Source organism: Carettochelys insculpta, chromosome 23 (genome assembly GCF_033958435.1).
Source record: "Carettochelys insculpta isolate YL-2023 chromosome 23, ASM3395843v1, whole genome shotgun sequence".
Classification (NCBI taxonomy): domain Eukaryota; kingdom Metazoa; phylum Chordata; order Testudines; family Carettochelyidae; genus Carettochelys; species Carettochelys insculpta.
Genome location: NC_134159.1, coordinates 6,849,514 through 6,876,291, shown reverse-complemented (window position 1 = coordinate 6,876,291; position 26,778 = coordinate 6,849,514). Strand labels below are relative to the sequence as shown.

General features: G+C 44.9%; 2 protein-coding genes across 7 annotated transcripts in view; one reads left to right on the top strand and one right to left on the bottom strand.

The window, feature by feature from the left end:
• The window catches only part of CLSTN1 (calsyntenin 1), a 78,178-nt gene extending 65,142 nt beyond the window's left edge, over positions 1-13,036 (top strand). For all 4 annotated transcript variants that reach the window (XM_074976031.1, XM_074976029.1, XM_074976030.1 and 1 more), the window contains 8 exons: positions 1,744-1,901; positions 3,907-4,055; positions 5,592-5,818; positions 6,268-6,438; positions 6,637-6,782; positions 8,786-8,921; positions 9,407-9,591; positions 10,568-13,036. In XM_074976031.1, the coding sequence (XP_074832132.1) occupies positions 1,744-1,901; positions 3,907-4,055; positions 5,592-5,818; positions 6,268-6,438; positions 6,637-6,782; positions 8,786-8,921; positions 9,407-9,591; positions 10,568-10,759 (1,364 nt within the window). In that variant the 3' untranslated portion in view covers positions 10,760-13,036. The remainder of the gene's footprint in view (positions 1-1,743; positions 1,902-3,906; positions 4,056-5,591; positions 5,819-6,267; positions 6,439-6,636; positions 6,783-8,785; positions 8,922-9,406; positions 9,592-10,567) is intronic.
• A 138-nt stretch (positions 13,037-13,174) lies between these two features.
• Positions 13,175-26,778, bottom strand: part of PIK3CD (phosphatidylinositol-4,5-bisphosphate 3-kinase catalytic subunit delta) — a 59,218-nt gene continuing 45,614 nt past the window's right edge. For 2 of the 3 annotated variants that reach the window (XM_075018068.1, XM_075018069.1), the window contains 8 exons: positions 26,271-26,449; positions 25,933-26,042; positions 22,468-22,546; positions 21,021-21,188; positions 20,092-20,215; positions 17,655-17,800; positions 15,832-15,964; positions 13,175-15,100 (listed from right to left, as the gene is read on the bottom strand). In XM_075018068.1, coding sequence (XP_074874169.1) covers positions 14,963-15,100; positions 15,832-15,964; positions 17,655-17,800; positions 20,092-20,215; positions 21,021-21,188; positions 22,468-22,546; positions 25,933-26,042; positions 26,271-26,449 — 1,077 coding nt within the window. In that variant the 3' untranslated portion in view covers positions 13,175-14,962. Of the gene's footprint in view, positions 15,101-15,831; positions 15,965-17,654; positions 17,801-20,091; positions 20,216-21,020; positions 21,189-22,467; positions 22,547-25,932; positions 26,043-26,270; positions 26,450-26,778 lie in introns of those variants that run through there. The other variant, XR_012648680.1, reaches the window with a different exon arrangement.

Here is a 26,778-nt window from a genome sequence, read left to right as displayed (position 1 = left end):
TATAATTAACCCAAAGACAATGTGAAATCCTATCACATAGAAGTTTTTATGGGCACTCTCTCCCTTGACCAGAAGTCTTTTTTTCTTTTTTTTTTCTTTTAAGTCAGTTGGTGCCGACAGAAATACCAGCTTGTCTTCCCATATGGCTGCCACTGCAATGTTTTGTTTTTCTATGTAGTTTCAGCGATTCTCTGAGTCTTTTCTCTTGGTTTAAGATTTAATTTGCTATGTATTTCTAAGTGAATACATTTAGGGTACTTACTGTTTCTGTAAGGTGTGGAACTGCTTTTAATGCTATAGAAGTACATAAATGAAAAGATTTCTGATAGCTTATTTTTGACTAGGCAAACAAAAGCCCAACCAAGAGCCAAGGGATAGAAGTTGGAGCTAGACAAATTCAGAATGGAAGTAAGGTGCAACATTTTCAAATGAGAGAAACTATTTGAAACCACTTACTGAGGGCTGCAGCGGATTTTTCTATCACGTGGAATCTTTAAATCAAGATTGGATATCTTTCTGAAACTGCACTCTAGCTCAATTGAACTTGAAGTAAGAGTTACTGAGTGAAATTCTGTGCTTTCTGCCAGATGGAAAGGCAGACTATATCATCACATATATCTTTCTGGTTTAAAATATATGCAACACTCCAGACTATTGGTTTGGCACAGATTGCAGTTTTTCACTTTCTCCTATCCTGATGGGTATCTCCTTATTTTCCAAAGCTAATGATTAATAGGAGTTACCATTTCAGCACTAGGACCTGATTTACACTACCAAGTGTTGTCAACAAAACTTACCTCAACACAAAATTTCACAAAGTGAAAATGGCCAGAGGATGTTCACAATTGCTCCCTCTGACAGATGTCTGCATTGGGGGCACCATCATTGACAGTGTGAGCAATGCACTGTGGGAAGGCAGAGCTGATCCCTGCACAACTTGGGATTCCCTCTGATTTCTCCAACAGCCTCTTCTGCAGGCGAAAGCAACATCATGAGTAGCTCTGTGAGCTCTCCATAGTGAGGAGTGTCAAAGCAGCACAGCAGTCTGCCTGCTGTGGTGTTCCTAGTGCACGGCAGAACAGGAACATTGCAGTGATTTACTGTTTGTTCTCCAAATGGAGCAGCACGCTCAGCTCTCAGATACTTCCCAGAGCTTTGAAAGAGGAGGGGCCATGTGCCTTCAGGGCAGCAGAGATCAAAATACTGAGCAGAGCCATGGAGGCAGGCATAGTGAGATACTGGTGAAGGCCAATTCTGTTGACAAAACTAACAGCGGTGTATGCTGCCTTTAACAGTAAAGGGAGCGGGGTAGGGGAAAAGCCTGTCAATAGTATGGAAGTCCTTTTGTTGCTGAGATTGGGTTGTTTTTTCCCCCAAGGCTGGTTTTGGCAACAAAACTTGGTAGTGTAGACAAGTCCTAGGGTTAAAGTCTCATCAAAGAGCTCATAAGAGCCATCATTGGTCTTTTGTTGAGTACACCACCTCGCTGTACAGGCAAAAGTAACATTTGTGATGGAAACATTAGCCTCAGCTTCACAGTTCAGGATGGCCATATATGTCTGTGTTGAGGGCCATATGCATGATGAACTGTTTAATTTTTTCATTGTGCTTGAACATGGTCACAAGAAATAAACTATAAACTAACCTGCATGTGAATACATAATGGTAACATAAAGCACAATTTGATGATAAAAATAAAAGGCTAAAAGTCTATAAAGATTTTTCTCTCCTCTCTTTGTAAAGGTGGCGAACTCCACATGGCTCAGTTTTTCCGAGGCAATCTGGCCGGATTAATGATCCGGTCTGGTAAATTGGAGAACAAGAAGGTGATAGACTGCCTTTACACCTGCAAGGAAGGATTAGATTTACAAATTGCTGATGGCATTGGCAAAGGCATGAAGGTAACTTTTGGATATGGATTAAGGGAAATGCTCCTGCCATGATTCACTAAGGGCTTGTCTACACTAGCTACCTACTTCAAAGGGAGGATGGTAAGTAGGGTGTTGGGAGTTTATTAATGAAGTGCTGTGGTGCATAAGCAAATCCCCCCGCCCCCGTGGCAACTCTGAAGTGTTAAACTTCAAAGTGCATGGGGTACTTCCAAGTCCCTTTTACTCCTCAAAATTTTAAGCCACGGGGGATTTGCTTAATGAAGTGCTGCATATGCACTGCAGCACTTCATTAATAAACCCCAGCACCCTACTTACCATCCTCCCTTCGAAGTAGGGAGGTAGTGTAGACAAGCCCTAAGGGTTTTTCTATGCTAGAAATGTTACAGCAGCACAGCGGCCGCTTCATAGTGGCACAGGTGCAGCTCTGCAGCACCACCACTATAGCATAGAAGGGTGTTCCAGTTGGTGTGGTAAATCCACCTCCTGAGCAGTTTTGGTTGCTAGGTCAGTGGAAGAATTCTCTTGACTTAACACTGTCTAGAGTAGATTGATTGGCTTAACTGCATCACTCAGGGCTATGAATTTTTCATACCCCTGAGTGATGTGTCTAGGTGAACCCAACTTTCTTACTTAGACTAGCCCTAAGAAAACAAGTACAGAAAACCATTTAAATGCATGATTTCGAGTTGCGCTTAACTGTCATTAACACAAGTTGAGCACAACTCAAAATCCCACTCCGCTGGCCCTGGCTCAGTCTCTCACAGCTCCGCGTGGCCCCGGTTCAACCCCCTCCCAGGCCCACTTGCCACCCACACATGGTTCCAGCTCATCCCCCACCCCCGTGCCCAGCTCTGACTCCGGCTCATGACCCCTCATATGCAGCTCCAGCTCAAACACCCTGCGCGTGGCTCCAGCTCAACCCCGCCCCCCAGCTGTGGCTCCAGTTCAACCCCCTGTCCTGGTTCAAAAGCCCCTCTGGCTCACCACCCAAGCATGGCTCTGGCTCACACACCCCCTTCCCTCCTGTGTGGCTCTGGCTCAATTCCCTGTCCCCAGTTCAAAACCCCGTGGCTCTGGCTCACCCCCCTGTGCCTCCTCTCCCCCCCCCACCCCCCGCAGCCTAACTCACACCAGGCTTAACCCTCCTGTCCTCCTCCCACAGCCACACTTAATCCTCCCCACCTGCCCCCAACCCCAGGACTTACCTTTCCACAGGAGCTGCAGGTGCTCCTTCTGCAAACCTGGCTGCAGAATGTGCATTCCACCGGGGAAAGAAACTGCCCCGAATTATGCGAGGGTGCATGGGAATGTAACGCTTGTGTAAATCAAGACATTATTGTACTTGACCTGGTACAGGTTTGTCAACATAGCTATTTTGTAGATGCAGGTTGCAAAGGCAATTTTCCTCAGGATATCTTATACCAGTTTGTCAAACGAAATAAGCTATACCAGCCGAAGCAATTTTTTGCCATTACAGCTGCCTTTCAGTGGTATAGAGATGCAATTAAAAAGCCCACACACCTAATGACATTACTGCACCAGCAAGAGAGTCTAGTGTAAGCTTGGCTTTTCGTGGCCTTTGAGGATGCAAAGGGATGCATAGGTGCTTTACATGTATGGAGCCCAACAGAACCGCTTAACAGGATAGGCCTCACTTATGAGTAGGTATTTTATTTCGATAGGAAGGCCTGTGGGGGGCGGGGGAGTTTTTCTGACTTGTTAACCTAATCATCTGAAAGAGATGTAGCTATCAACATTGTGCCAAATTCCTGACATTTTTCTTGAATAATGAAATACTATAAATGTTTGATTTAAATTTGCGAGCTAATCAGAGAAGTTAAACGCAATTGTGAAGTTAGTGAATAATAACTCTTTCTGCTTTGAATACAGAGGCCAGTTATCTTGGCGATTAATAGTTTAAACGGAGCTGATTTTTTTTGGTTTAATTATTCTAGCACATTGGTACTTGTATCTCTTTTTTTCATTTTTCTTCTGCTCTTTGGAATGGTTTCAGATCAGTGTGAACCCCAGCCAGTCAACACTGACCTTGGAAGGGGATGATATTGACAGGTTTGATAAAGCCATGCAGCACATTTCCTACCTGAATTCCCGCCAGTTCCCAACACCTGGAATCCGGAGGCTAAAAATCACCAGTAATGTCAAGTATGTCCTAGTGCAGAAAAGTGCATCTCTACATAAAGTTACAGGGAGCTTGGGGAAATAAGCTAGAACAAGATTATTTAGTGACATTGAGATGGTCACTAATGCACATGCTTTACTTTTGAAGGCTCTTGATCCCAAGCCTTGAGTGCTGAGGTGAAAGGGAATCTTCCCATTTGGCGTTAGGGGGCTTTGAGTCAGCCCTAAGAACAGTGACGATTAGAAAATGTGTTCTGTTACATTTAAAAAAAAATCCTGACCTGTTTCTTGGGACAGTTGATCAGATATCAGGGGTATTGTTACATTTTTGAAGATCTGACCCAGTGATCAATAGGTGTTTTATATAGATGCAAAGTAAACTATATGGAGCTGATTATGACCCAGATGTTCAAATTTAAGTGCCTAAATCTGTAGGCATACGAACATGTGCTCTGAGAGATTAAGAGATGTTAGGTGCCCGCAATTTCCACTTAAGCGAATAGTGTTTTGGGACAGAATCTTTCTGCTCTGAACAGCAAACTTAAGTGCCTTGCATTATTGCATTTTTGTTAGCATTGCTGTCGAACTTCTCTAGACTGGTTTCCATATCATGTTGAATACATAGAGCAGGGAAGGGTGAATAAAGTCAGGCTAGAAAATGGCAACTTTAAAAGAAGGGCTCATTCAGACATACTGTGTCATTGTTCAGAACTACTTCTGGTGACGAGCACGCATAATATCTCTTGGAGTACTCTGGTAAAAGTGGCTGCCTACACGCAACTGCATAAGATGATTTAAAATAGGAACTGCTGTGCTTTTTGGGCAGTGAAAGAGAGCTGTTTTCAGAGCTGACACTGTTGCTTTGCAGTTCATGTGCTGTTTCATGCTGGGTGTGCGTTTTCCTGGTTTCCTACCCTACTTCTGGGTTTGAACATACTTGGTATCTCAAAATAAAACATGGAATGCTCCAGCTTCAAAAATCTTCACAGATGAAATTTCACCTGATTTTTGCATCAGAAGCATATGAAGTCTGAATGATGAATTGTCATGTAGTTAGGCCTCTAAATCCATCTGTGTTTCCACAAAACAAAAAAAAGTATTGCTTGGTCACTTTAATGACTACAGTTCTTGGGGCCATGTTAATAGGCCCATCGGTTCCAATCGTACTTACATTTCTACTCTGTTTTAGGATAGTTGTTTCCTTAGTGACTGGTCTGATTTTTATTTTCCTTGTTTGGGTGATCTTTGTTGTGACCAATGCAAGTGTCACATAATGAAGGCTTACCTATTGGCACAATCTGTGGATGTTATTAGTTGCCTGGAAAAGGGTGTAAAACATTCTCCGTGAACAAGAAGTCATTTTAACGTTGTTCCTTTTGAGGGGGCAGTAGTGGTGACCTATGTTTTCTAACACAGTGGATGGGTCTGAGACAGAGCTTATTCATATGGGATGTAATTAAATAGCTGGAATGTTTGTAATATTTTTACTGTTAATTGCCACTGCAGTGCCTAACTGCTTGTCTTGCACAGTTAAACAAAGACCCTGCATATCTTTTGCAGGTGTTTCAGTGAAGATGCCTGCATTGCCGTTCCCTTTGTGGATGGGTATATAATGGTCTTGCAGCCTGAGGAACCCAAGATCAGCTTGAGTGGCATCAATCATTTTGCCCGTTCTGCTTCAGAGTTTGAGAGTCCAGAGGGCGTTTCTCTCTTTCCTGAGCTTCACATAATCAGCACCATCACTCGGGAGGTGGAACCGGAGGGAGATGGAGATGAGGATCCTACGGGTAACAAACTTGCTTGATTACTGATCTGTTTCTGGAATCAGCCCACCTTACGAAACTTCTTTGCAGTCAGGGATGGCCCTGGCTGTGTGGATTTCCCTCTATGGCACAGAATGGAGGAGGGAAACGTCAAATTCTTTGTGATGTTGGTTTTTTGACGTAGCAGGAAGAGAGTGGGCAGCCAGGGCTGAGTGATGAAGTGGACATGCTGTTTGTCTCCTGAGCCTTCAGAACTTCAATGACAAATGGGGAACAGCCTGAGACTTTCTTCTCCAAGGGGGGGAGAGCTTGTGGGTGTGGTTTCTTAAATGAGAATTCAGTGTTATACCAGTGGCATTCTTTGTGGCCAAATCATTGTACATAGAAGGGGAGAATTACAGGTGCTCATGATAGTGCAATTCTGCACTTTGCCTTTGGCCTTTGTTTATCTCTTTGGCTTCTGTGTCCTTCAGTTCAAGAGTCTCTGGTATCGGAAGAGATCATGCACAACTTGGATACATGTGAGGTCACAGTGCTAGGAGAGGAGCTAAATCAGGAGCAGGAAAGCCTGGAGGTTGACATGACACAGTTACAGCAGAAGGGAATTGAAATGAGCAGCTCCAACCTTGGCATGATCATCACAGGTAAGGGTTTGCCACATTTGCTCTTGTGCTCGAAGGGTTTGAGCCAAATAAGAACAGGAGTTGTGTATTTGTGTGCTTACTAAGTGAAATATTTGTTAATTGAATGAAAACTCTCCCTCTGTCCCATCTTCTTCCACCCCCACAACTCCCCAAACAGCCTGCAGTTCTGACAAGTATCTGTTTTCTATATCCTCCCAGGTGTTGATACCATGGCCAGCTATGAGGAGGTTTTGCACTTGATACGCTACAGAAACTGGCACACTGCCTCCCTGTTTGACCGAAAGTTCAAGTTGATCTGTTCTGAACTTAATGGCCGTTATGTCAGCAATGAATTTAAAGTGGAGGTATGTGAGCTTAACCTCATCCCTTTGAAAGTTGCCAGAGACTGCCTAGATGAAAGTGCCTTCCTTGAGTCCAGTTCTGTGCAATGCACAGACCAGATTGTGTAGAATTGGCGCTACATGGAATGCAATTAAGGGCACGAGGAAGAGGTGAGAGACTAGGAAATGGACTATTGGGAACAGCATTGCCCTATCCCTAGGGAAATAGATGGGGTGATTTGAGAAGTCTCTTCCAACACTCATTTCTATGATTCTGTAACTGATTGAGTTTTTCTTTAAATGGGGCTTATTAGTGCCTTGCTTACAGAACAGAGGCTATTTAGACAACTAATCCTGAGTGACCGGAGGAACCACGTTAAATAAAAATTACTATTGCCCTGCATTTACACTGGGAAATTAAGGGAATAGTACGGCTAAAATGACAGTGTCCATAAGAGAATATGAATTGATAAGTCCTGCTGTTGAAGTGAACATCAAGGTTAACTAACCCTCAGTATACACACCAAAATTCATCAATCAGTCCTCTTGAGTGATAATAAATCTTTTGATATTTGCTGCAATGTGGAGTCATTTTAGCATATCTATATACATCTTTTCACTGTAAACTTTAATTACATAGACTGATTTTTAAAAGTGCAGCTTATGTGGGGATGGCAATGTTAAGTGTGACTTGCCAGCCTTTAACTGCCCCCCACTTCCTTTCCCCATCAAGGAGCAGAAGTTGCATGAGTAGTTAACCTGGCTGTGCTTCCTGAGGAAGTACTGTAAACTTAGATCCAGGTTCTCCACAATTCAGCAAACTGGAAATGCCTTCCTTGGAAATGCTTCCTAATAATTTACTAAATTTCCTATCTTCCTATTGTGCAGCTGACCAGGCCCCACATCTGGGTAGTTACTGCTTCCTGTCACAGAGGAGGATACACTTAGCAGTGCACTGGTGGGCAGGAAAGGGAAGGTCACTGAAAAATGTAACGTGCCGTATAAATACTGAACTTTGTAGCTCATCCTGACTTAATGAACCAGCTTTTCAGAACCTCTGTTAAACGTCTTAAATGGTCTCCAGAGTGCTAAAGAACCTCAGCTTCTCAGGTCGTGGCTACACGAGCCCCCACCTTGTGGAAGGTGCATGCTAATGAGCCACTTCAGCAGATGCTAATGAGGCTCTGCCATGAATATGCAGTGCTCCATTAGCATAATGGAAGCTGTGCACATTTTGAAAGTGCTGCTTTGGAAATGCTTGCCGCCTGTGTAAACAGGGGCCTTTCGAAAAAACTTCTGGACTTTAAAAGTTCCCTTCTTCCCAAAACCAAATGGGAAGAAGGGGCTTTTGAAATCCAGGGGGGCCTTTTGAAAGGTCCCTGTCTACACTGGTGGTGTGCGTTTCGAAAGCGCACTTTTGAAGCGCATGGCCTCCATTATGCTAATGGAGCTGCCTATTCATGGCAGCGCCTCATTAGCATCTGCCGAAGTGGTTCATTAACATGCCCCTTCCGAAAGATAGGGGCTAGTGTAGCCACGGCTTTGGTGTTTTGTCTATGACCTGCTGTTTAACGATTGCTGTTAACTGAAGGTGATCCTATGTGGTTGCATCAAAGTAACAAAAGATGTGTACAGAAAAATGGCTTAAGTTATTACAGGAACGGTTGGTCACCTTTTTTTTTTTTCAGAATGGAAGTGGCAACATCAATTTGGATGCAGCTAGTAATAGATAGACCTCAGTCTTTTTACCCTGAAATAAGGATGCCCACACACAGACTCTTACGCCATGATAAGTACATTAGTTTTAGGAAACATTGGTGTAAGTTTGTGTAGACCAGCTCTAACACATGAGGAACTGCTGCTTGAAATGACTATTGAAATATAAAATTGGTCCCCTGTAACATATCAGGGCTGGGATTTTTGTTCATTTGTTTTTGAGGGGTATAGATATTGACATGCAAAGGAACTGGATCCCACCTACTTGGTCTAAGTGCATAAAGAAGCTACTTTATTTCACTGGTTTTCAGGTGAATGTTATCCATACAGCTAATCCAGTTGAACATGCAAACCATATAGCTGTGCAACCACAGTTTGTTCATCCAGTGCATCATACATTTGTTGACCTGTCCGGTCACAACCTCGCTAATCCGCACCCCTTTTCAGGTAAGGATTGTCAGTCACTTAGCTCTTGCTTATTATTACTTTTTATAACTGGGGACCTGTTATATATGGCATCTTGCTTCAGAGGTTGGACTTTCTGGGGGTGCCTTTCCAGATAAAGCCAACAAATTAAATCTAAACAGCTATTAACTTTTTAATGTGCTCCAGAATGCATAGTTCCATTCTGTTCTCCACTACCGAGGAGTAGCCTGCTAGAGAGCTAGAACATGCCAATGTAATGCCAGGCACAAATGCCAGCCCTTCCCGATGTCAGGCAGGGTCTTTGTAAATGTGATACTTTTGGGATTTAGAGCACTGCAGTTAGTGCTGTATCAGGGCGTAATTGGTGCTCTCCAGTCTGTGTATGCCCAGAATAAGATAAATTTGCCTTAGTTTACTAATCTGTAATCCGGGGCTGCTGTTTGGAAAGATTTGTAAGTATTGTGTGTTAGTACGACTCTTCCTAAACTCCCCTTGTCTTGTCACAGTTGTTCCAAGCACTGCTACAGTTGTCATCGTCGTGTGTGTCAGTTTTCTGGTTTTCATGATTATTCTTGGTGTGTTCCGAATCCGAGCTGCGCATCAGAGAACCATGCGTGATCAGGATACTGGCAAGGAAAATGAAATGGATTGGGATGACTCTGCCTTGACCATTACTGTGAATCCTATGGAGGTAAGGCTTGCATCTCAGGGTGTTTACATTGCAATCAAAGATGTGATTGTCTTACTGGTGGGCATACCCAGGGTAGCTTTAATCTATCTAGCAAAAGTAACAGTAGCAGTATAGATGTGGTGGACAGCATTCAGCACAGCCTAGTAAACAGAACACAAACCTGCTGGGGACCTTGGTATGTAACTCCGTTGCTATTTTGTGCTGAAGCCTGGGTTGCCACATCTGAACTGTAATTGTTACCTTTGCTAGCTAGATTAAAGCTAGCCTGGGTATGCCCACCAGTAACACAATCACATTTTCTCTTGCAGTGCTGACAAGGACTAAGAGTTATGTCTACAAATCTTCCTTCCTAAGATGCCAAACATGCATGAGAGTCTGAGCAGGATAGATCTGGAAAAGGGGTATTGGGCCAGCAAGTTTTATTAATGCCACAGGGAAACTTGAGTCTGTTCCTCAGAAAGAGCAGTCATGTTCCTTGTGATCTAGTGCAGGGTGTGGTTTGAGGGCAATAAATTACTCCAAACATACCAGGCTGTGAGTAAAGCTGTAAGGCTGGCTCCTTCAGTGAATTAATTTCTTGCAGTAAACCCCCATCATGTTAGGTTATTGCTGCCCACTGAATTCCTGCAGTTTTGTTTTGGACCAGGATCATTTCTACTTCAGTTAATTTTTGATAATTAAACATTTTTAGTAGACGGGAGGTGGTGAGCAGGGACACTTTAACCAATGATTCTGCTGAGTTTTCACCAAAGGACCTATTTCAGTAGTTCACTTTTTCAAGTGCTGGGTCACCTTTGGGAATGTATTAGTGACCAAGACTGGAAATTTGCTAAAATCCAGAACTATTTTAGATTCTCTTTACTTTGAATAGCCAGTTGAGTGCTTAGCTGTCACCAGCTTCCAGTGAATGTAGCACATAAAAAGACAGGAGAATGTAGGCAGCGAGAAAAGTCAAAGGCTAATTTGTGTCTGACAGACCTATGAAGATCAGCACAGCAGTGAGGAGGAGGAGGAGGAGGAAGAAAGTGAAGATGGCGAGGAAGAAGATGACATTACTAGTGCAGAGTCTGAAAGCAGTGAGGAAGAGGAAGGGGAGCAGGAAGAGGACCAACAGAATGTTAACAGACAGCAACAGCTGGAATGGGATGACTCTACTCTCAGCTATTGATTCCAGCTGTTCCCTTTGTGTTTTTTGTTTCTGCTCTAGAAGACTTCACTGTAATCCTCTCCATTTTTTCCCAAGGATCCATGGTGTAAAAAAGTCATTTTGGCCAGTCAAGCCAGCCAACACGCATCCCCATATTTGTGTCATATTGGCGAGATCCTAATACTGTCTCTAGAACCTGTAGTTAACACCTCTCCTTCCTCACCTATCCCTCAGTGATTGGATTTTTTACACTATGTGAAGAACTTCCTTGCACTTTTTTCTTCATGTCATCTCAGCTAAGTGACTCTACAGGTCTGTAGCCATTGCACGTGAGTTTCTGGACATTTTTTTTTCCCTGGTGAAAGAACTTTGGCTTTATTCATCTTATTCTTTCTAAAAGATGCAAAGGTCATTTGTTGACAAAAGGTAAAGTTGCTTATTTCAGCTTGGTGATTTTTCCCCCTCCTCCCCCCAAACTAGTGCATGTGTAAAGTGGGAGAATGAGGTTAATATGTAGAAGATTAAGACTTTTTAATATTTTGTAAATATATTGAATTATGTCATTTGTGGTAGTGAAAACAGGGACTGGGGTTTAAAACACATTAAGGTAAAAATCATGAAGCATGAAATAATACAAGTCACATACCTATTACAGCAGGAGTACACGCACAGTTATATAGTGTAGATGTATTAACAATGCGGTGTCGTTGGCCTCGACTGCTGTGTTCACTCAAGCCCTGCTGCTGTTGTCTCTCTTCCCCTCCCCTTTGTTTTTATGGTGGGAACAGACAAGCTTGCAACTGTGAAGGTTTTTCAGAATATCTAAAGAGGTTCAATTGCACTGCTTAGTACAGTCTGCCTTGAGCCTTAGCTTATTTCAGTGTAAGGATTTCTAAACTGAGAGGAAGAAACGCTACTGGGATGGAAAACAAGTAAGTCTCATTGATTCCGAGTGTTCCAAGCAGAGCCTCTGTTAGAATGGGGCTGGATGTAGTACAAGGCTGATGCTCACTGGTCACACTGTGGGGCAGGGCAAGTCAGTCAGTTGTTTGTAATAATGGTAATTGAAGCTGAACAACCTGAGACCTGTGTACACATGCGCCTTGGCTAAGAGGCCAAATTGGGAATTTTATTTTTATTTAGGGCATGGGCGGGCATAACCAGCATCATTCCTATTCAGCACACTCCAGCTTAGCCCCTGTAGCTCCTTTGTACAGTAACCTGGACTGTTGGTGTATTTAAACCTTTTGTTTACACTTAGCATATCTGTTTTCCTGCTGATTGTACTTATCCAACCAGAGAACCTTGTAAATCAAGTTGTTATTGTTCCAAGACGCAGCAGGCCGATTGTTTCTGATCAGACTTCCAACTTGGAAGTGCAAAGGACTACTTAAAGGAATGGTTGAAAGGTACAAAAAGTAAGTTATGATTGCTAGATTTTTCGTAAGGCAGGTCTTGTTCTCTGTTTAGTATAGTTGGTCCTATTCAGACCCTTCACTTATGCAGATCTGCTTATTCAGTTTGACATTTGGAGGTGGATTAAAATAACTTGGCTTGCAATGTGAAATTACAACTTCATTCACTTGTTATAGTAAGCAGAATTTCAGATTTTGATATTGCATGTAATCTGTTCACTGTTGGTATACACATGGATCAAAACAGGTTAGTGGCTCAGCCTCCACCCAGGTAATGGGAAGTATTGAATAGGTTATCTCTGCTCAAGGAACAATAGGGAAAGATGAGGGTCTGGGGGAGGAGGCAGTGTTTGTGAACAGCTGAAGAAAAGGTAAACCAAGATATTTCTGTGTCTTCAGACCAGACCTATTCTTCCAAGTACACATCTTGCCTCCCAGTGTGTGAAACAGGACCTAGATGTGGGTTTATCTGGGGTAAAGCTTGACTCTGGAGTGCCTTTTACAATAACGATGGATCTGAAAGCAGGGGCGAGAACCCACACACTCTACTTACTGTTTTTTAATGTAAAATTTTAGATTTCTAAAATGGGGAAATGGGTTTGACTACGTTTATGTGGTAACATAACTGCTAGTTTCAAGTAAACTGGGGAACTTTTAACTTATGTCTGACAGTTGTCCTGTGGTAATGTCAATGTGTAGAAGACTTATACTGTAGCTGCTGTATTTTAGACTAAAACTGATTGACTGAATGCTACTGCTGAAAGGCTGTAAACTTTCTGGTGCAGTTTGTAGCCAGTGTGGATGTAACTTTTCAGATATGTATATTGGTGATAGGTCAGTTTGAAAAGTCTAAGCTACAATAAATTTCTGGTTCTAAAATACATTTGCTGTTCTTTGATTGATACAATGTTGATGAATGAAGTTAGAGCATACCTAGCTGCAGCTGGCGCTTAGTGGCAACAGTAGCACCATTTGACTTTAAAAACCCAGAATAAGTTTGCCCAGACTAGTGTACAACTAATCGAACATTTTATTTTGGACTTATCAAATATGCACCTAAAATCACAGATCAAAGATAACTGAAAACTATGTAAACATTTTCTTGTTGCAGACTCATGACATGGCTTAAAAAAATAAATTCATCTTTTCAGAGGGCATTAACCATTCACACACAATAAGAAATCATGAAAACCTCTCTAAATAAATAAAATAAAAGGTTATTCTGTCACTTTAGAAAGGATGTAACTGGCCGAGGGATTTATTTACAATAGGTGGTAACCTCAGTTTTCACGCACTTGGAAGAGGCTAAAATTATTATGTTTTAGATACTATGTTTGCTTTAACTTTGGAGAGACTGGATCTTTGCTTACTAGATAGATATAGCCTATAATTTTGCTACACAAGATGTATTAACAATTTTTATAGTTATCCACTACTGAACTGTGTGGGGAAAATACTAATAGTTTATTACAGATGGGGAGAATTCTGCAAGACTGCCATGACCTACTTGTGAGCTGTGGTGTACCTGCTGTCTATTGCACTCTTAAAACAGATGCCACTAACTTGTGCTGCATCATACCCTTGCAAAACTAGAGCAGGGTCTGAGCTAATGTAAACAAAAATGCTTCAAAACATTGAAGATGCAGCTTTCTCCTGCCATCGCCTTGTTTAGACAATGCATCTTGTCCCATCACTACGAGAAATGGCACCACCCTTCTGTTCTCATTAGTCATTAACCCAGGCCAGTTATCATTGCTAGGCTGAAGATGGCTATGTGGTGATGCTCCTCAAGTAAGTGTGTACATTAGAGCTTGGTAGCATTATCTCCTTACTCACTAGAAACAGGTATATCACCTCATGGGGCTTTATGAAAACACATCCCTTTATTGCTGAACCACAAGCCCCATCTTCCTCTCTGATTACGTAGTGAGGGATAGAAGTTTTTACTGTCGGGGGTAGTTGTATGAGTCTGTAGCTGCATGTGATGAAGCTTAGTCTGTAAGGTGCTAGAGGACTACTAGAAGTTTTAGATGCAGCACCATGGCTATTTTCTCTCCATAGTTTACTGCTAGTGCAAGTCTAAGCTGGCTTTAACATCAGCTTTTTACCAACCAAATTATAGCCTCTCAGAGCACAGTTCAACATCCCTAAAAATGAGCCTTGGGTGAAGAATGCACTGAATTAACACAACTGCCTTTCTTCTACACTTAAATGATGGACTGCCTACTTAAAGACTTACATTTAAGATTCAAATTCAATACCTTTCAGTGTATACAGTAGTTTTATTACCTCATGCTGTTCCCTCCTTCTGCCCTAAAGATCTAGAAAGGAGAGGCTTATCCAGCTGTTTTGGTGTCCAATAGGAATTCAAAGATTGCCACACTGGTGGTTGTCATCCTTCCATATTCACTACATTCCCCCCACCTCCTGGCTCTAAATAAATGCGCCCCCAGCTAGGCCCTCCCAGCCTCTCCCCTTCTAATTCAAGTCCAGTGACTCGCCAGAGCTGCCTGGGCCATCACTGCTGCCACCATCTGCTTTTCCCACCAAGCAGTGGGGTGTGTGGGCAGCTCTCTGGAGGAGGCATATTTAAAGGCTCCAAGAGCCACGTGTGGCTCTCAAACCGCATTCACCACATGTGGCGAGCCTATTGGACACCCGTGATATAGGCTCTCTTCAAACATTTGATCTCTTCTCTCGGTGGGCAGGTGCTGATCTTCTACAGGGCAACATTCAGCTGTCATTAAACAACTGTCTAGTGGCTACTGCTATTACATTCTCCGAGAGCACATGGGCTAAGTTGGTTGCGCTACTGCCTGTTATCTTTGGATACGTTGTGCGCCAACCAGTTCACTTTGGTTTTCCAGCTTTCTCTAAGGGCTTCATTAAATTTTAGTCGGAAATGCTTCAGAGCCTCCTCATCAGTTTTGCCTAAAGCTAGAGAATCCTAAAGGAAAAATTAAGAAAAAGGCAGAAATTAATGGCTGATTCCTCCCACTTATTGAAACAACATAACTATTGGCCACCCAACTGTCCTGGAACACTGTGACAGAGAAAACAGCTCCTGGTCACAAAACAAACTAGTGCCATGCCACTTATTTTATGCAGGTTGCTCTTTCAAGGTAAACTGCCTCTTAGTTTCATTCTGGAGCTGGGGCAACAATCCTTTAAACACTGGCTTACCACAGTGCCCCGTTTCATCCAGCTTGGGGTTTTTAGCACTTTAAAGTCACAGTGGGGACACAAGAAGGGAGCTAGGAGAGTCAAACGCTCTCAACATCTTGCTGCTTCCTTGCAGCTAGTTCTTCCCTATGTGTATCAAGCTTCAGCAAGTGCCAAGGAAAAGGTGATCATATTGCCAATTTTTTTTTAAAGCTGCTTTAGTTTGAACCTTTTTAAAAATGAAAATCCTAGGAGTTAGGATACAGAATCATCTGATTTAAAGGAAATCCTACATGGGAGCAGCAGAGAGCAACAGCATGGAATGAAGAATCATTGAGCAGCTGGTGTTGGATATCAGACCTGGATCCTGCATGCTGGACTGTCTACTCAATGCTTTTTAATTGCAGCAGAGGATGCTCCTGTCAAGTTTCACCTTCTGCACTTTTTATGAATTTACACAGTTACATACCAAACATCGTACCCCTTAGGCTGGTCCTCTCCCACTCCTTGCCTCACCTTGAGATACTGAATGTCTTTAGAGCAGCCGAGTTCTGGCAGGCCAGCAGCTTTCATCAGTGCAAACAAATGCAGGAAGAGAAGTCCATGGCACCTCAGGATCATGTAGGCTTTTTCACAGTAATCTCGGAATCTGTGCAGGAAGAAAAGGAGCAAAGAGGAAGTAAGACAAGCAGCCTAACTGTGTTACAAAACAAGACAGCAACCATGGTGACAATGAAAACATGGCCTTAGTGCTTCTACCTGCTCTGTGTTGAACCTGGGGCATTCCAACAGGTGGGCAAATATTTTTGACTCCTAACTGTTTACCAAAAGAAAATGCTCTAGAGATAACAGGAAAAGATGGACAGTAGCTCCATTAATGTCTAGTCCATGGCACATTAGTCCCTTCCCCAAATCCAGACATGTCTCTCTCATGGACAAATCGTATAGTTTTGGGGGTATGCACAGACTAGAGTGAGGCCACTTCGTAGGGCATGAACACTTGATCCTAGAGCTCCCCAGTGAGGAAACCAGCTCTCTGCTGTGGCCTTTGACCAAGCTTTCTAAGATCACATTTAGTTTAGAACCAACCTCTCATGTCAGTGGACAGTCGCAGAGGGTGAGAGAGCCTGGGTCATTCTCAACTCAAGTACAATCCCCTATCCTAAATTGAAACTGTCTACATGGTTGGAAAAGGAAGTGTTGGCTCTGGGGTATCCAACACTCTTCAGTATTGTAGCAAAAAGGGCTGCAGGTTTTTGCATCTGTCTCCACTTCTGTGGTGATTAACACACCACACTGTTCCAGGTTTGTGGGCCCTTCGCAAGTCAATCACAATCTGTGGCATGCCATGGCCAGTGCACTAAATGACCCAACAATAATTCTCAAACTCAGGCCAAATCGGACAAAACTCCCATATTACCTCAGGAGCAACACTTTTTTCATACAATTGTCAGAATTCAAAGGAACCCTGCACCACCTCTTCCAAACAGGAGCCTGTGAGCTTCAATTTTTAACTTTGCTAGAGCCTAGGAAATCATGGACTGAAAAGAGTGACATACTAAACTGTAACTCCGCTATCTTCTGCCTTCGCCTCTTGATGACTGGGGACGTGGTAACTGGTCATTTCAGACTGAATGGATGGGCCCTTGAAACTTGTAACTTTTTATGCTAAACAATCTGTTCTGCTCTATTTAGCTGTGACACTGAATACATTTTCCCAGGCTAAAAAGAGTGCTGGGTAAGCTCATCTCTCTCTCACGCAGAGAAGTTGATCCAATAGGAAATTACATTATATGACCCGCCTTGTTGCCTGGTATCCAAAACTGTTACTGGGGCTCTGCAGGCAACCAGGGCTGGCCGTAGTAATGCTGGTGCCCTATGCAGCCTAGCACCTGTACCTTCCCTAATGGGGGATGGCCCCTCCAGAGGGAAGCTGCAGGGGCAGAAGCTGTGGGGGGGGGTGCAGGAACACAGCAGGGTAGGGCATCCCACAGGAGTACATAGGCAGCATGAGCCAGCGGACTCAGGAGGATCAGCCATGCTGCTAGCCCAAGCAAAGCAGTTCTTTCCCCTTTCACCCTGCTCTGTGACATGACCACCTCCTACTCTGCCTGAATCTTGTAGACCACGGGGGGGGGGCTAGCTGGGGGATGAGACTGAGCTCTTGAGCTGGCCACCAGACCCAATAAGCAGCACACAATTGGGTGCCCAGTGCAGCTGCATAGTGTGCATATCAGTAGGGACAGCCCTGCAGGCAACAGTTTGATGTGATTGCTAGGCGCTGATGTATCTATGCCTAAGTGATTTGCTATAGCCTGAGCAAGGCGAGTGGAGCTTACCGTTCAAACTTCTCACTGTTGTTAGTTTTCCCTTGCTGGATCACGTGCACAAAGTCGTAGGTTAAGATAAAAGGGACCCGTTCTCTGTTAATACCAAATTTGGTCTTGAAGTTCCCTAAGAAGTGGCCAAAATCAATATGAAACAGCTGGAATGCAGAGAAAAGCATTATTAGAGAGATATCTGCTCGCTGTTGCTCCAGCACTCATGCACTTACCAGTGTAAGAAGGTGCTTTATATCCTCCAAGTAAATTTAAAAAACCCTACCCAAAATGATCAGGTTTCCAGCCGAAAGCAATCAGATGTGGTCTCATGGGAACGACTAGGCCCCCTTTCCCATAACAGTCCATGTTTAGCAGAGAGAAGTACTTATGTTATAGCACACAAGTGTCCCCAGTAATGCCCTCATGCATAAGTGAAGTTTTGGCTGGGTCAAGCAGGTGTCTTAGCCCTGCAGCCCTTGATGCGCAGGGGAGACTTTTATGGTGTTCTAAGGCCTCCAAAATTGGTCATTGCCAGAGGCAGGAGAGCAAACTGGATGAGCCAGTGATTCATTCCCAAGGGCAATTAATTCCTATGTTATGGCTGGATGTCCAAGGCTTGCTGCAGAGCTACATGTGCAGGGGAGGTGCCTGCATCTGTTTGTTTGTTAGGCCAGAGTAGTATTTTTCTAGCTGAGCACAGGATTTTCATGACCAGCGTGCAAGGCTTCTCTAAACCCTGAAATAAACAAATCCAATGCTGCCCTTCATAGGGTTCCAGCACCCTCTAGAGGCAAAATCTGGATTGCCACAAGCTGGGCAGAATTGACATGCCTGAGGCTTGCAGATTTCTGAGCCTTCGTGATATTTGTCAAGCAGAAAGAAGCCTTTAACACCAGCTCCCCAGAGGGTCCTTGAGCACCACAGATGTAGTGTGGGACGTTAGCGCCCAGCTGCATTTGCAAAGGCATCTTTCAGCATCAGCTTGCCTCCAGGACAGCATGTGGCCCACCTCAGAGATCTAACCAGCATGCAAAAGGTGAGGTAGGGATCTATCAGATGCTACATGAAGAAAGGGTAGACAGCCACTTATTTTCCATGGCTGTGTATTTCATTACTCACTAACATCAGACAGCAATTCAAGCAGGCCTAGAGCACCTAGCAATCTACTGGGCCTCATTTTTGTTCAGCATTTCTCACATATGCCACCAGGAGCTTTTCTTGTGGCTATGGCCTCCTGGGTTGTTCTAGTGTGGGACAAAGAAGTGGCTCCTCCCTACTGCTCCTGGATGCACCATCTTGTTGATTGGGCCCTACCTCCCCCTGGAGATACCCATCTTCCCAAGCTCAGCGAGGCTCTGGCTTTGGGCTTCACCCCTGGGGTGGCAAGCTCCAGCTCCTGGTTACCTCCTCTGACCCCCATCGTGAGGTTTGCCAGGGCTGAGAAAGTCTGCTGGGAAAAGTGATACTTGTATGTTTAGTAATACCATTTTTCTCAACAGACTTACTGCTTAGCAATAAATATGATTTGGAAGTGTGTGTACATCTTTGTTTTTCCTACAGCTAATTAAGTATTTCGGAGAAATCAGAGTGGCCACCAGCAAGGATTGGTGGCTGCAATCTGAGGCTACCATATAATTTGTCCCAAGAATCCTTGTTTTGGTACATCTCCTATAGGCAGCAAATACATGGCTGTTTCCTACACTTCTGGCTTATTTCAACAGAGACTAAACAAGAGATGGACTTTCCACATCTGTGTACAAAATGTCCCATTTCTAATGTGTGTCACGTTGGCAAAAGCATTTTCCCCTTTGCATTCTGCCTGTGACCTCTGGAATAATGGAAGAGAAGGGTACCATAGAAGCTTCAGGATGAAATGTGAAACCACTGCTAGAGCAGACCTGAAATCCAATAGTCATTACAAAATAGCAGGGAAGTGAAATTACAGCTCAGGTAACTTCATTCTGTGACACCTCAGCTTTCATTAAAGCCTTTTTTTAATAGTAATGTTTCAAAATAGAAACCCAGTACTAGCTGTGCTTGAGTCCACAGCCAGCCTCAAACACTTGCTGTGAAGTGCACCCCAGCAATTTCAAAGAGGGTCTTAACATAAATCTAGTAAGTACTTACATTTTCATTCTCCTTAATTATTTCACTGCTGATCATGGTATGCAAGAAAGGACAACAAATGTTTTATGAAGCCATGTGATCTGTGAGTCAAGTACTGCCTTGGCCACAGAATTGGGGAGCCAGTGAGAATTTTTGTGGTCAGAATGATTGGGTGGGAAGTAAATGGCATTTATCTGGGCCTCATGAGCTCCCATGCTACCTGGTCCATAGAGAAGACAGTGAAGAAACCAAAAGTTTCTATTCCCCTCTGAGGGGCGCACACACCCACCTATGGCAACAGATACAAAGAGCAGCAATAAGAGCTCCATGGCCTGTGAACACACCATACCTGGCCAGTTTCCCGAATCATTATGTTGTCACTGTGCCGGTCCCCTATTCCCAGCACGTACGTTGCCACACAGTACCCAGCGCAGGAGAGAGTAAACTCCTCAATGGCTTGGTCTAGCGCTTCACTGGGAGAAACAAAAGAGGAGTCAAACCCCACCAGGTTGAAGTCAGATACTTTACCCTCGAGCTCTCACTTTTTGATCCCCTCACCCATGGAAACCTGTCATGGAATGTACACAAACCACCTACTATGTATCTTCTGTAAGGTCCTTCAGGCGAGGTCCTTCTTGTCCCTTCTCCATCATGGAACTATTACTCAGCCTTAAACCAAATCAGTTGGTTTCACAGGACTTTGGGACTCTGGGGACCAATCACCCTCTTTATCCCTAGTGGTGGTTCCTGCAGGCCTGGCATAGGCAGGGTGGAGTTGGGGTGTAGGGAAACAGGAAGTTTGCACTGTTACTGCTCAACACTGTAAGGAATCCAATAATCTGGTGCTCTCCTTCATATGCCTTAAGTAGTATCACGACTTTACAAAGCAGGAAAGCTGCAGGTCCTTATCCTATAGTGCAGCAAGAGCCTGACCCCAATGAGTAATGAGTATCCATGACCCCTATAAAGCGACGGGTGCTGAACTCAGCACCTCTCAGCCCTCCGTTCTGGGCGAAGCTGAAAAAGCCCTCTTGTACCCAAGGGAGGGATGAACTTTGTCCTGCCCTGGAATGTTCACAAGGCCCAGGCAGACACATGAGATGCTTGCTGGTGTAGGAAGGACACGGGGACAGGAGTGAGGGGATTATAGCCCAGGGATGCAGCATGCACCCCCAGTTCTTGGATGGCTTGGAAATCAGAGGAGAGGAGACAATAGGGCAAAGCTGCATCTCCAGCTAGAAGGCGGCAGGAAGCTGCAGTGTGCATAATCCTACCTACCCAGGGTTCTTGGACTTTAGCCAGTTCAGCAGTGCATCCTTGTTGAAGGCTGCTGTGGCCGCCATGTTGCTCTTGTTCAGCTGGATGTTAGCGATGGTGTCCGAGTGCATCACAACTTCGATCAGCCCTGTCTTGTCGCCTGTGGAGAGGCAGCCGTAAGGGGTCATCCTGCAGAGAGGAGAGAAACTCCTTCCACTGAGACCTGACACAGCCTTTGCAGACAGGTTTTGCTGGAGTAAATCCTGGGGGGCCCTTGAACCTAAATATTGCACAATTCGACTGGGATCCTCTGCAAGTCCCACAGGTGCTCAGCCAGAAACAAGCATCAGTGGATGCAAGCACCCAATGCCTTCAGGTTCCAAAGGCTCTAAAGGGAGCTGAGGGCAGGCTGCAGAACAGAACAGAGGTGCTCACCTGAAGGTCAGGGCTAAGCAATAACTATTTTGCCCTGGTCTAGCATCTGTACACTGAGGCAAAGGGTGTTACCAGGTTCACTCCCAGGGGGCCTCTCAGCTTCATTACACATATTGCTTCCATTTTAAAGATGGGCAACCCAAGGTACAAAGGAACAATGTGATTTGCCCAAAGCATCATAGTGAATGGTAGAGCTGAGAATAAAGCTCAGTACTCTAACCACTACTACAGCTTGAACCTCTCTGGTCTGGCAACATCCACGGTCTGGCATGATTTTAGTGAGCCGGATGACCACATATCATGGGTGTGGCCAAGTTTCCCACGGTCCCATAAAGTTCGTTTACAGCCACCAGCCCTGGCTCAGTGTTCTGTGCTGTTATTTACCCCAAATGTCTTCTAAGAGCCCAGCAAGCAGGGGAAGTGTTGGTAATGCTGCGAGCCAGTACTGATTTCCTGTAGTCCAGCAAATGCTCTGGTTCAGCACCAGTCAGGTTCCAAGGGTGCCTGACTAGAGAGGTTCAACCACTGAAATTTCAGGCCAGTATCACTGCAGTAATGATGGAAATAGGCTTGTGTCTGTAATTAACAACAACTCTCCACAGCCCATGGAAACTTCACTTGCTATCTTCAGCGGGGGAGTGTGGGGGGTGGTTATGATGGGACATTTGAGCTAGAAGAGTTCCCATGGGGTAGGTGGGAGGGGAGCAGGAGCTGAGTTATTCTATCTCCCTCTCATCAGTCCCTCAGTAGGGATAGCTAGTGGTTTCATGTGTCAGAGCAATCCTGCTTGTTCCCTCCAGGGACAGCTGTGGCACAGTCATCCCACATCCACTGTGATTTGAGCTGGATTATCAGACATCGAGGTTCTCTCCCTCACCCAGTCATGCCTCAGCTCTTACCGCTGCGCACAAACAATCCGCTACCCCCAGAATCAGGCACGCAGACTTTCTCTCAGTCTTCCGCTATGTGGGACAACTGCCACAACAACCCAGTCTAAATGTAATTCACCAGGACCGCAGTGCAAGCGACTCACCTCAGGTCCAAACCCTCCTTCTTCCACAGAACGTCCATCAGCTGGATCATCTGCAGCGTCAGCATGTCCTGGCGGAGATCTGCTCAGGCGTTACAAATGAAGACCATTTTATTTCTCCCATTTTCCCCTCCTCAGAGCATAGGCTCATCGGAAACGCATTTGGTGTATTTCTCACGTTCTATAGCTATACCACTAGGGGGCGCCAGCACACAGCAGTTTCCCAAGGTCACGTCACCTGGGCCTGGCAGGGTTCAGTGCCTCCCCTCTCCACACACGGGTATAACTGAAGTCACTGCGACTTTGTCTACGCTGGTAGGTCTCAGTGTACCAGCACTTTAACCCAGCTTTGTGTTCCCTTTAAGTTGAGAGCTTTGGTGGCCGCCCAAGAGAGATTCAGATGCCGCCCAGCTGATTAGCAGAGCGCCCACAACGGGCAGTGTGTTTCTATTGGTGCAATCTGCAAATACATTGGTGCACATAACACAATTTATTCTGCCCATTGATGAAAAAAATCAGGGGGAACACTGGTGGTCTCAGCTCCCAGCGCCCTGTGTAAACCATGTCCACAAGCGCAGTTGCTAATATTGCTGGGGGCCTGTTTACACTGGTGCTTTAACTGTCTGCCCTCAGGGATGTGTGCGCTTTTTTTTCCACAAACACGAGGAAGATGATGTCACAGTAAGGGCGCGTCTACACGGCAAAGTTATTTCGAAATAACGACTGCTGTTTCAAAATACCTCTGCAAGCATCTACACAACGCAACCACTATTTTTAAATAACTTCAAAGTAGTGGGTGTGTTATTTCAAACTTGGTAAACCTCCCTGTATGAGGAAGAGAGGCTATTTTGAAACAGGGTCTGCATAGTTAGAGAAGAGGAGCTATTTCGAAATAAGCTGTTCCAAAATAATTTATTTCAAAATAAAGCTGCTGTGTAGACACAGTATTTTGTGCTAGTACAGTGCTTCCGGGGCTCTCATCTGAAACGGGCTTTATTCTGTGTGGCCCCACTATTTTGGAATCAGGTTTGCTTATTCCGAGGCTACCCTGTAGTGTGGATGCATTATTCTGGAATAGCTTATTATGGAATGATGACTCCAGAATAAACTATTCTGGAATAACTCTAGAATCATAGAACAATAGAGCTGGAAGAGACCTAAAAAAGCCATAAAGTCCAGCCCCCTGCCCTAGGCAGGACCAAACCCATCAGATCAGCCCCGGCGGGGCTTTGTCGAGGCGAGACAAACACCTCCAGGGATGGAGACTCCACTACTCCCCTGGGTAGACCATTCCAATGCTTCACCACCCTCCTAGTGAAAAAGTTTTTCCTAATGTTCAACCTGGACCTTCCCAACCGCAACTTGAGACCATTGTTACGTGTTCTGCCATCCGTGACCACTGTGAACAGCCTCTCTCCAGCCTCTTTGCAAACTCCCTTCAGTAAGTTGAAGGCTGTTATCAAGTCCCCCTCAGTCTTCTCTTCTGCAGACTAAAGAGTCCCAATTCCCTCAGCCTTTCTTCATAGGTCATACACTCCAGCCCCCTAATTATTTTGGTCGCTCTCCGCTGGACCCTCTCCAGTGTATCCACATCCTTCCTATAATTGGGGGCCCAGAACTGGACACAGTACTCCAGATGCGGCCTCATCAAAGCTGAGTAAAGAGTAATAATCACTTCTCTGGAGCGACTGGCAATGCTCCTCTTGATGCAACCTAATATGCCATTAGCCTTCTTGACTACAACAGCACACTGTTGACTCATGTCCAGCTTCTTGTCCACTACTACTCTCGGGTCCTTTTCTGCAGAACTACTACTGAGCCAGTTGGACCACAGCGTGTAACAATGCTTGGCATTCTTCCAGCCCAAGTGTAGGACTCTGCACTTGTCCTTATTGAACCTCATCAGATTTCTTGCAGCCCAGTCTTCCAATTTGTCTAAGTCACTCTGGACCCTGTCCCTACCCTCCAACGTATCTACCCTCCAACGTATCTACCCTAGCTTAGTGTCATCTGCAAACTTGCTGAGGCTGCAATCCAACCCCTCATCCAGGTCATTGATAAATATGGTGAACAGAACAGGACCCAGAACTGAACCTTGGGGCACTCCACTAGAAACCGACTGCCATCCTGACATCGAGCCGTTCATCACTACCTGCTGGACCCGACCTTCTAACCAGCTTTCTGTCCATCTTACCGTCCATTTATCCAATCCACATTCCTTTAACTTGCTGACAAGAATATTGTGGGAGACCGTATCGAAAGTTTTGCTAAAGTCAAGATAAATCACATCCATTGATTTTCCCCTTTCCGCAGGGCCAGTTGTCTCATTGTAGAAACTAATCAGATTGGTCAGGCTTGCCCTTCATGAATCCATGCTGACTATTCCTGATCACTTTCCCTTCCTCCAAGTGCCTCGAAATGACTTCCTTGAGGAGCCCCTCCACGATTTTTCCAGGGACTGATGTAAGACTGACTGGCCTATAGTCCCCTGGATCATCCTTCTTCCCTTTTCTAAAGATGGGCACGACCTTTGCCTTTTTCCAATCCAGATCTCTCCTGATCTCCATGACTTTTCAAAGATGTTGTCAATGACATAAGCCAACTCCCTCAGAACCCGCGGATGAATTAGGTCTGGGCCCATGGATTTATGTACGTTTAGCTTTTTTAGATAGCTCCTAACCTGTTCTTTCCCCACCAAAGGCTGTCCACCTTCATCCCACAGTGCATCACTTATCGCATTAGTCCGGGAGCTGTCCTTGTCCGTGAAGACAGAGGCAAAGAAAGCATTAAGCACTTCAGCTTTCCCTACATCATCTGTCATTGGGTTGCCTCCCTCAGCCAGTAGGGGCCCCATGGCCTCTCTGATCACCTTCTTCTTGCTAACATGCCTGTAGAAACTTTTCTTGTTATCCTTGACATTCCTCGCGAGTCGCAATTCCAGTTGCGCTTTCACCTTCCTGATAACTGCCCTGCATTCTCAAGCTATACCTTTATATCCCTCCCTAGACATCTGTCCAAGTTTCCAGTTTTTGTAAGCTCCCTTTTTGTGCCTAAGTTTTCCAAGGATTTCCCCCATAAGCCAGTCGAGTGCAGACATACCCTAAAATGACAGCATTGACAAGCCTGGAGCCTCCCACATAAACACACTATGGCAGGAAAGCTCTTCCTACAATGACACCTACTGGTAGAGCCTGGGGTGGGAACAGCTGAAAGCTCTTCCAGACCCAGCGCTCCTTTCCCCTTCCGTGTAGCAGCTCCAGCCTCAGTCTTCACAGTGATTGGACTACTGAGTTACAGGTAAATCTGAGTGACATAGCTGTGCCTCTTCAAGCTCTGTCAAGAATTCTGCTGTCAAAGCCTCAATCTCCTTCCCCTCAAATGATACACCGTTCCTGGTTGGTTTACAGCACGGGAATGTTTTGCATCCACTACCATGCCCTGATGAGCTGAGGTGCTAGCAGGACTTACCGTCTCCATTTTTGAAAATGATGCCCACGCCCCCTCCACCTGCTTCTTCGTTATTGAATACAATCCACAAGGGCTTCATCTTGGAGTCCATAAAAGTGCACTGCTCCACACTAGAGAAAGCCAAGGAACCTTTCGTCAGTGCCTCTTCCCGCTCAGACATGGAGAGCTGAGACTCACATGCCACAACAGCTGCAAGTGCTCCGTACAGACAAGTGACTAGCACTGGGGGAGGTGAGGGCAGGGGGCCTTCTGGAAAGCCATGGATCTAGGCTCTTCCACCGAACAGTAATGCCAACACCAGCTAGCAATTAAGGGCACAGAGCAGCAATCCTCCTTACCAAACTTCTGCAAGAATAATGTTGGGGTTCAGGGGGCACTGGAGGTTGGAAAGCGCCTCAAGAAAGGTCTCCTGTTTCATGCACACATGCATCATCTCCTTGGCCTGCGGTTTGGTGGCTTTCTGAGAACTCACTTTGATGAAGTCGTTCAAGGCTTTCATTTTGTTGAGCGCTTCCCCCTGATGCAGACAGACGGGGAAAAATGAATGCACAAAACTCTACTTATAGGGACACATGGGAAAGTGGATTTACACCCAGAATCTGGCAAGAACAGAGCTGAGGCCACAAACGCATTCCTAATAAGCGCCTGGCACAAAGCACTCAGACATACACATTGTAAAAGGGCAGGACCGGAGTACCTCAGTACAAATCCACATTCCCCAAGGCAGCAGAAACACATTAACCTCTCCTCAAGTGAACTCCAAATGGCAGTGTAATAAATGGAGATGTTTCAATTGAACAGAGATGTCCAAGGTGATGGGTTGTAACCACCCACATCAGTGGCCAG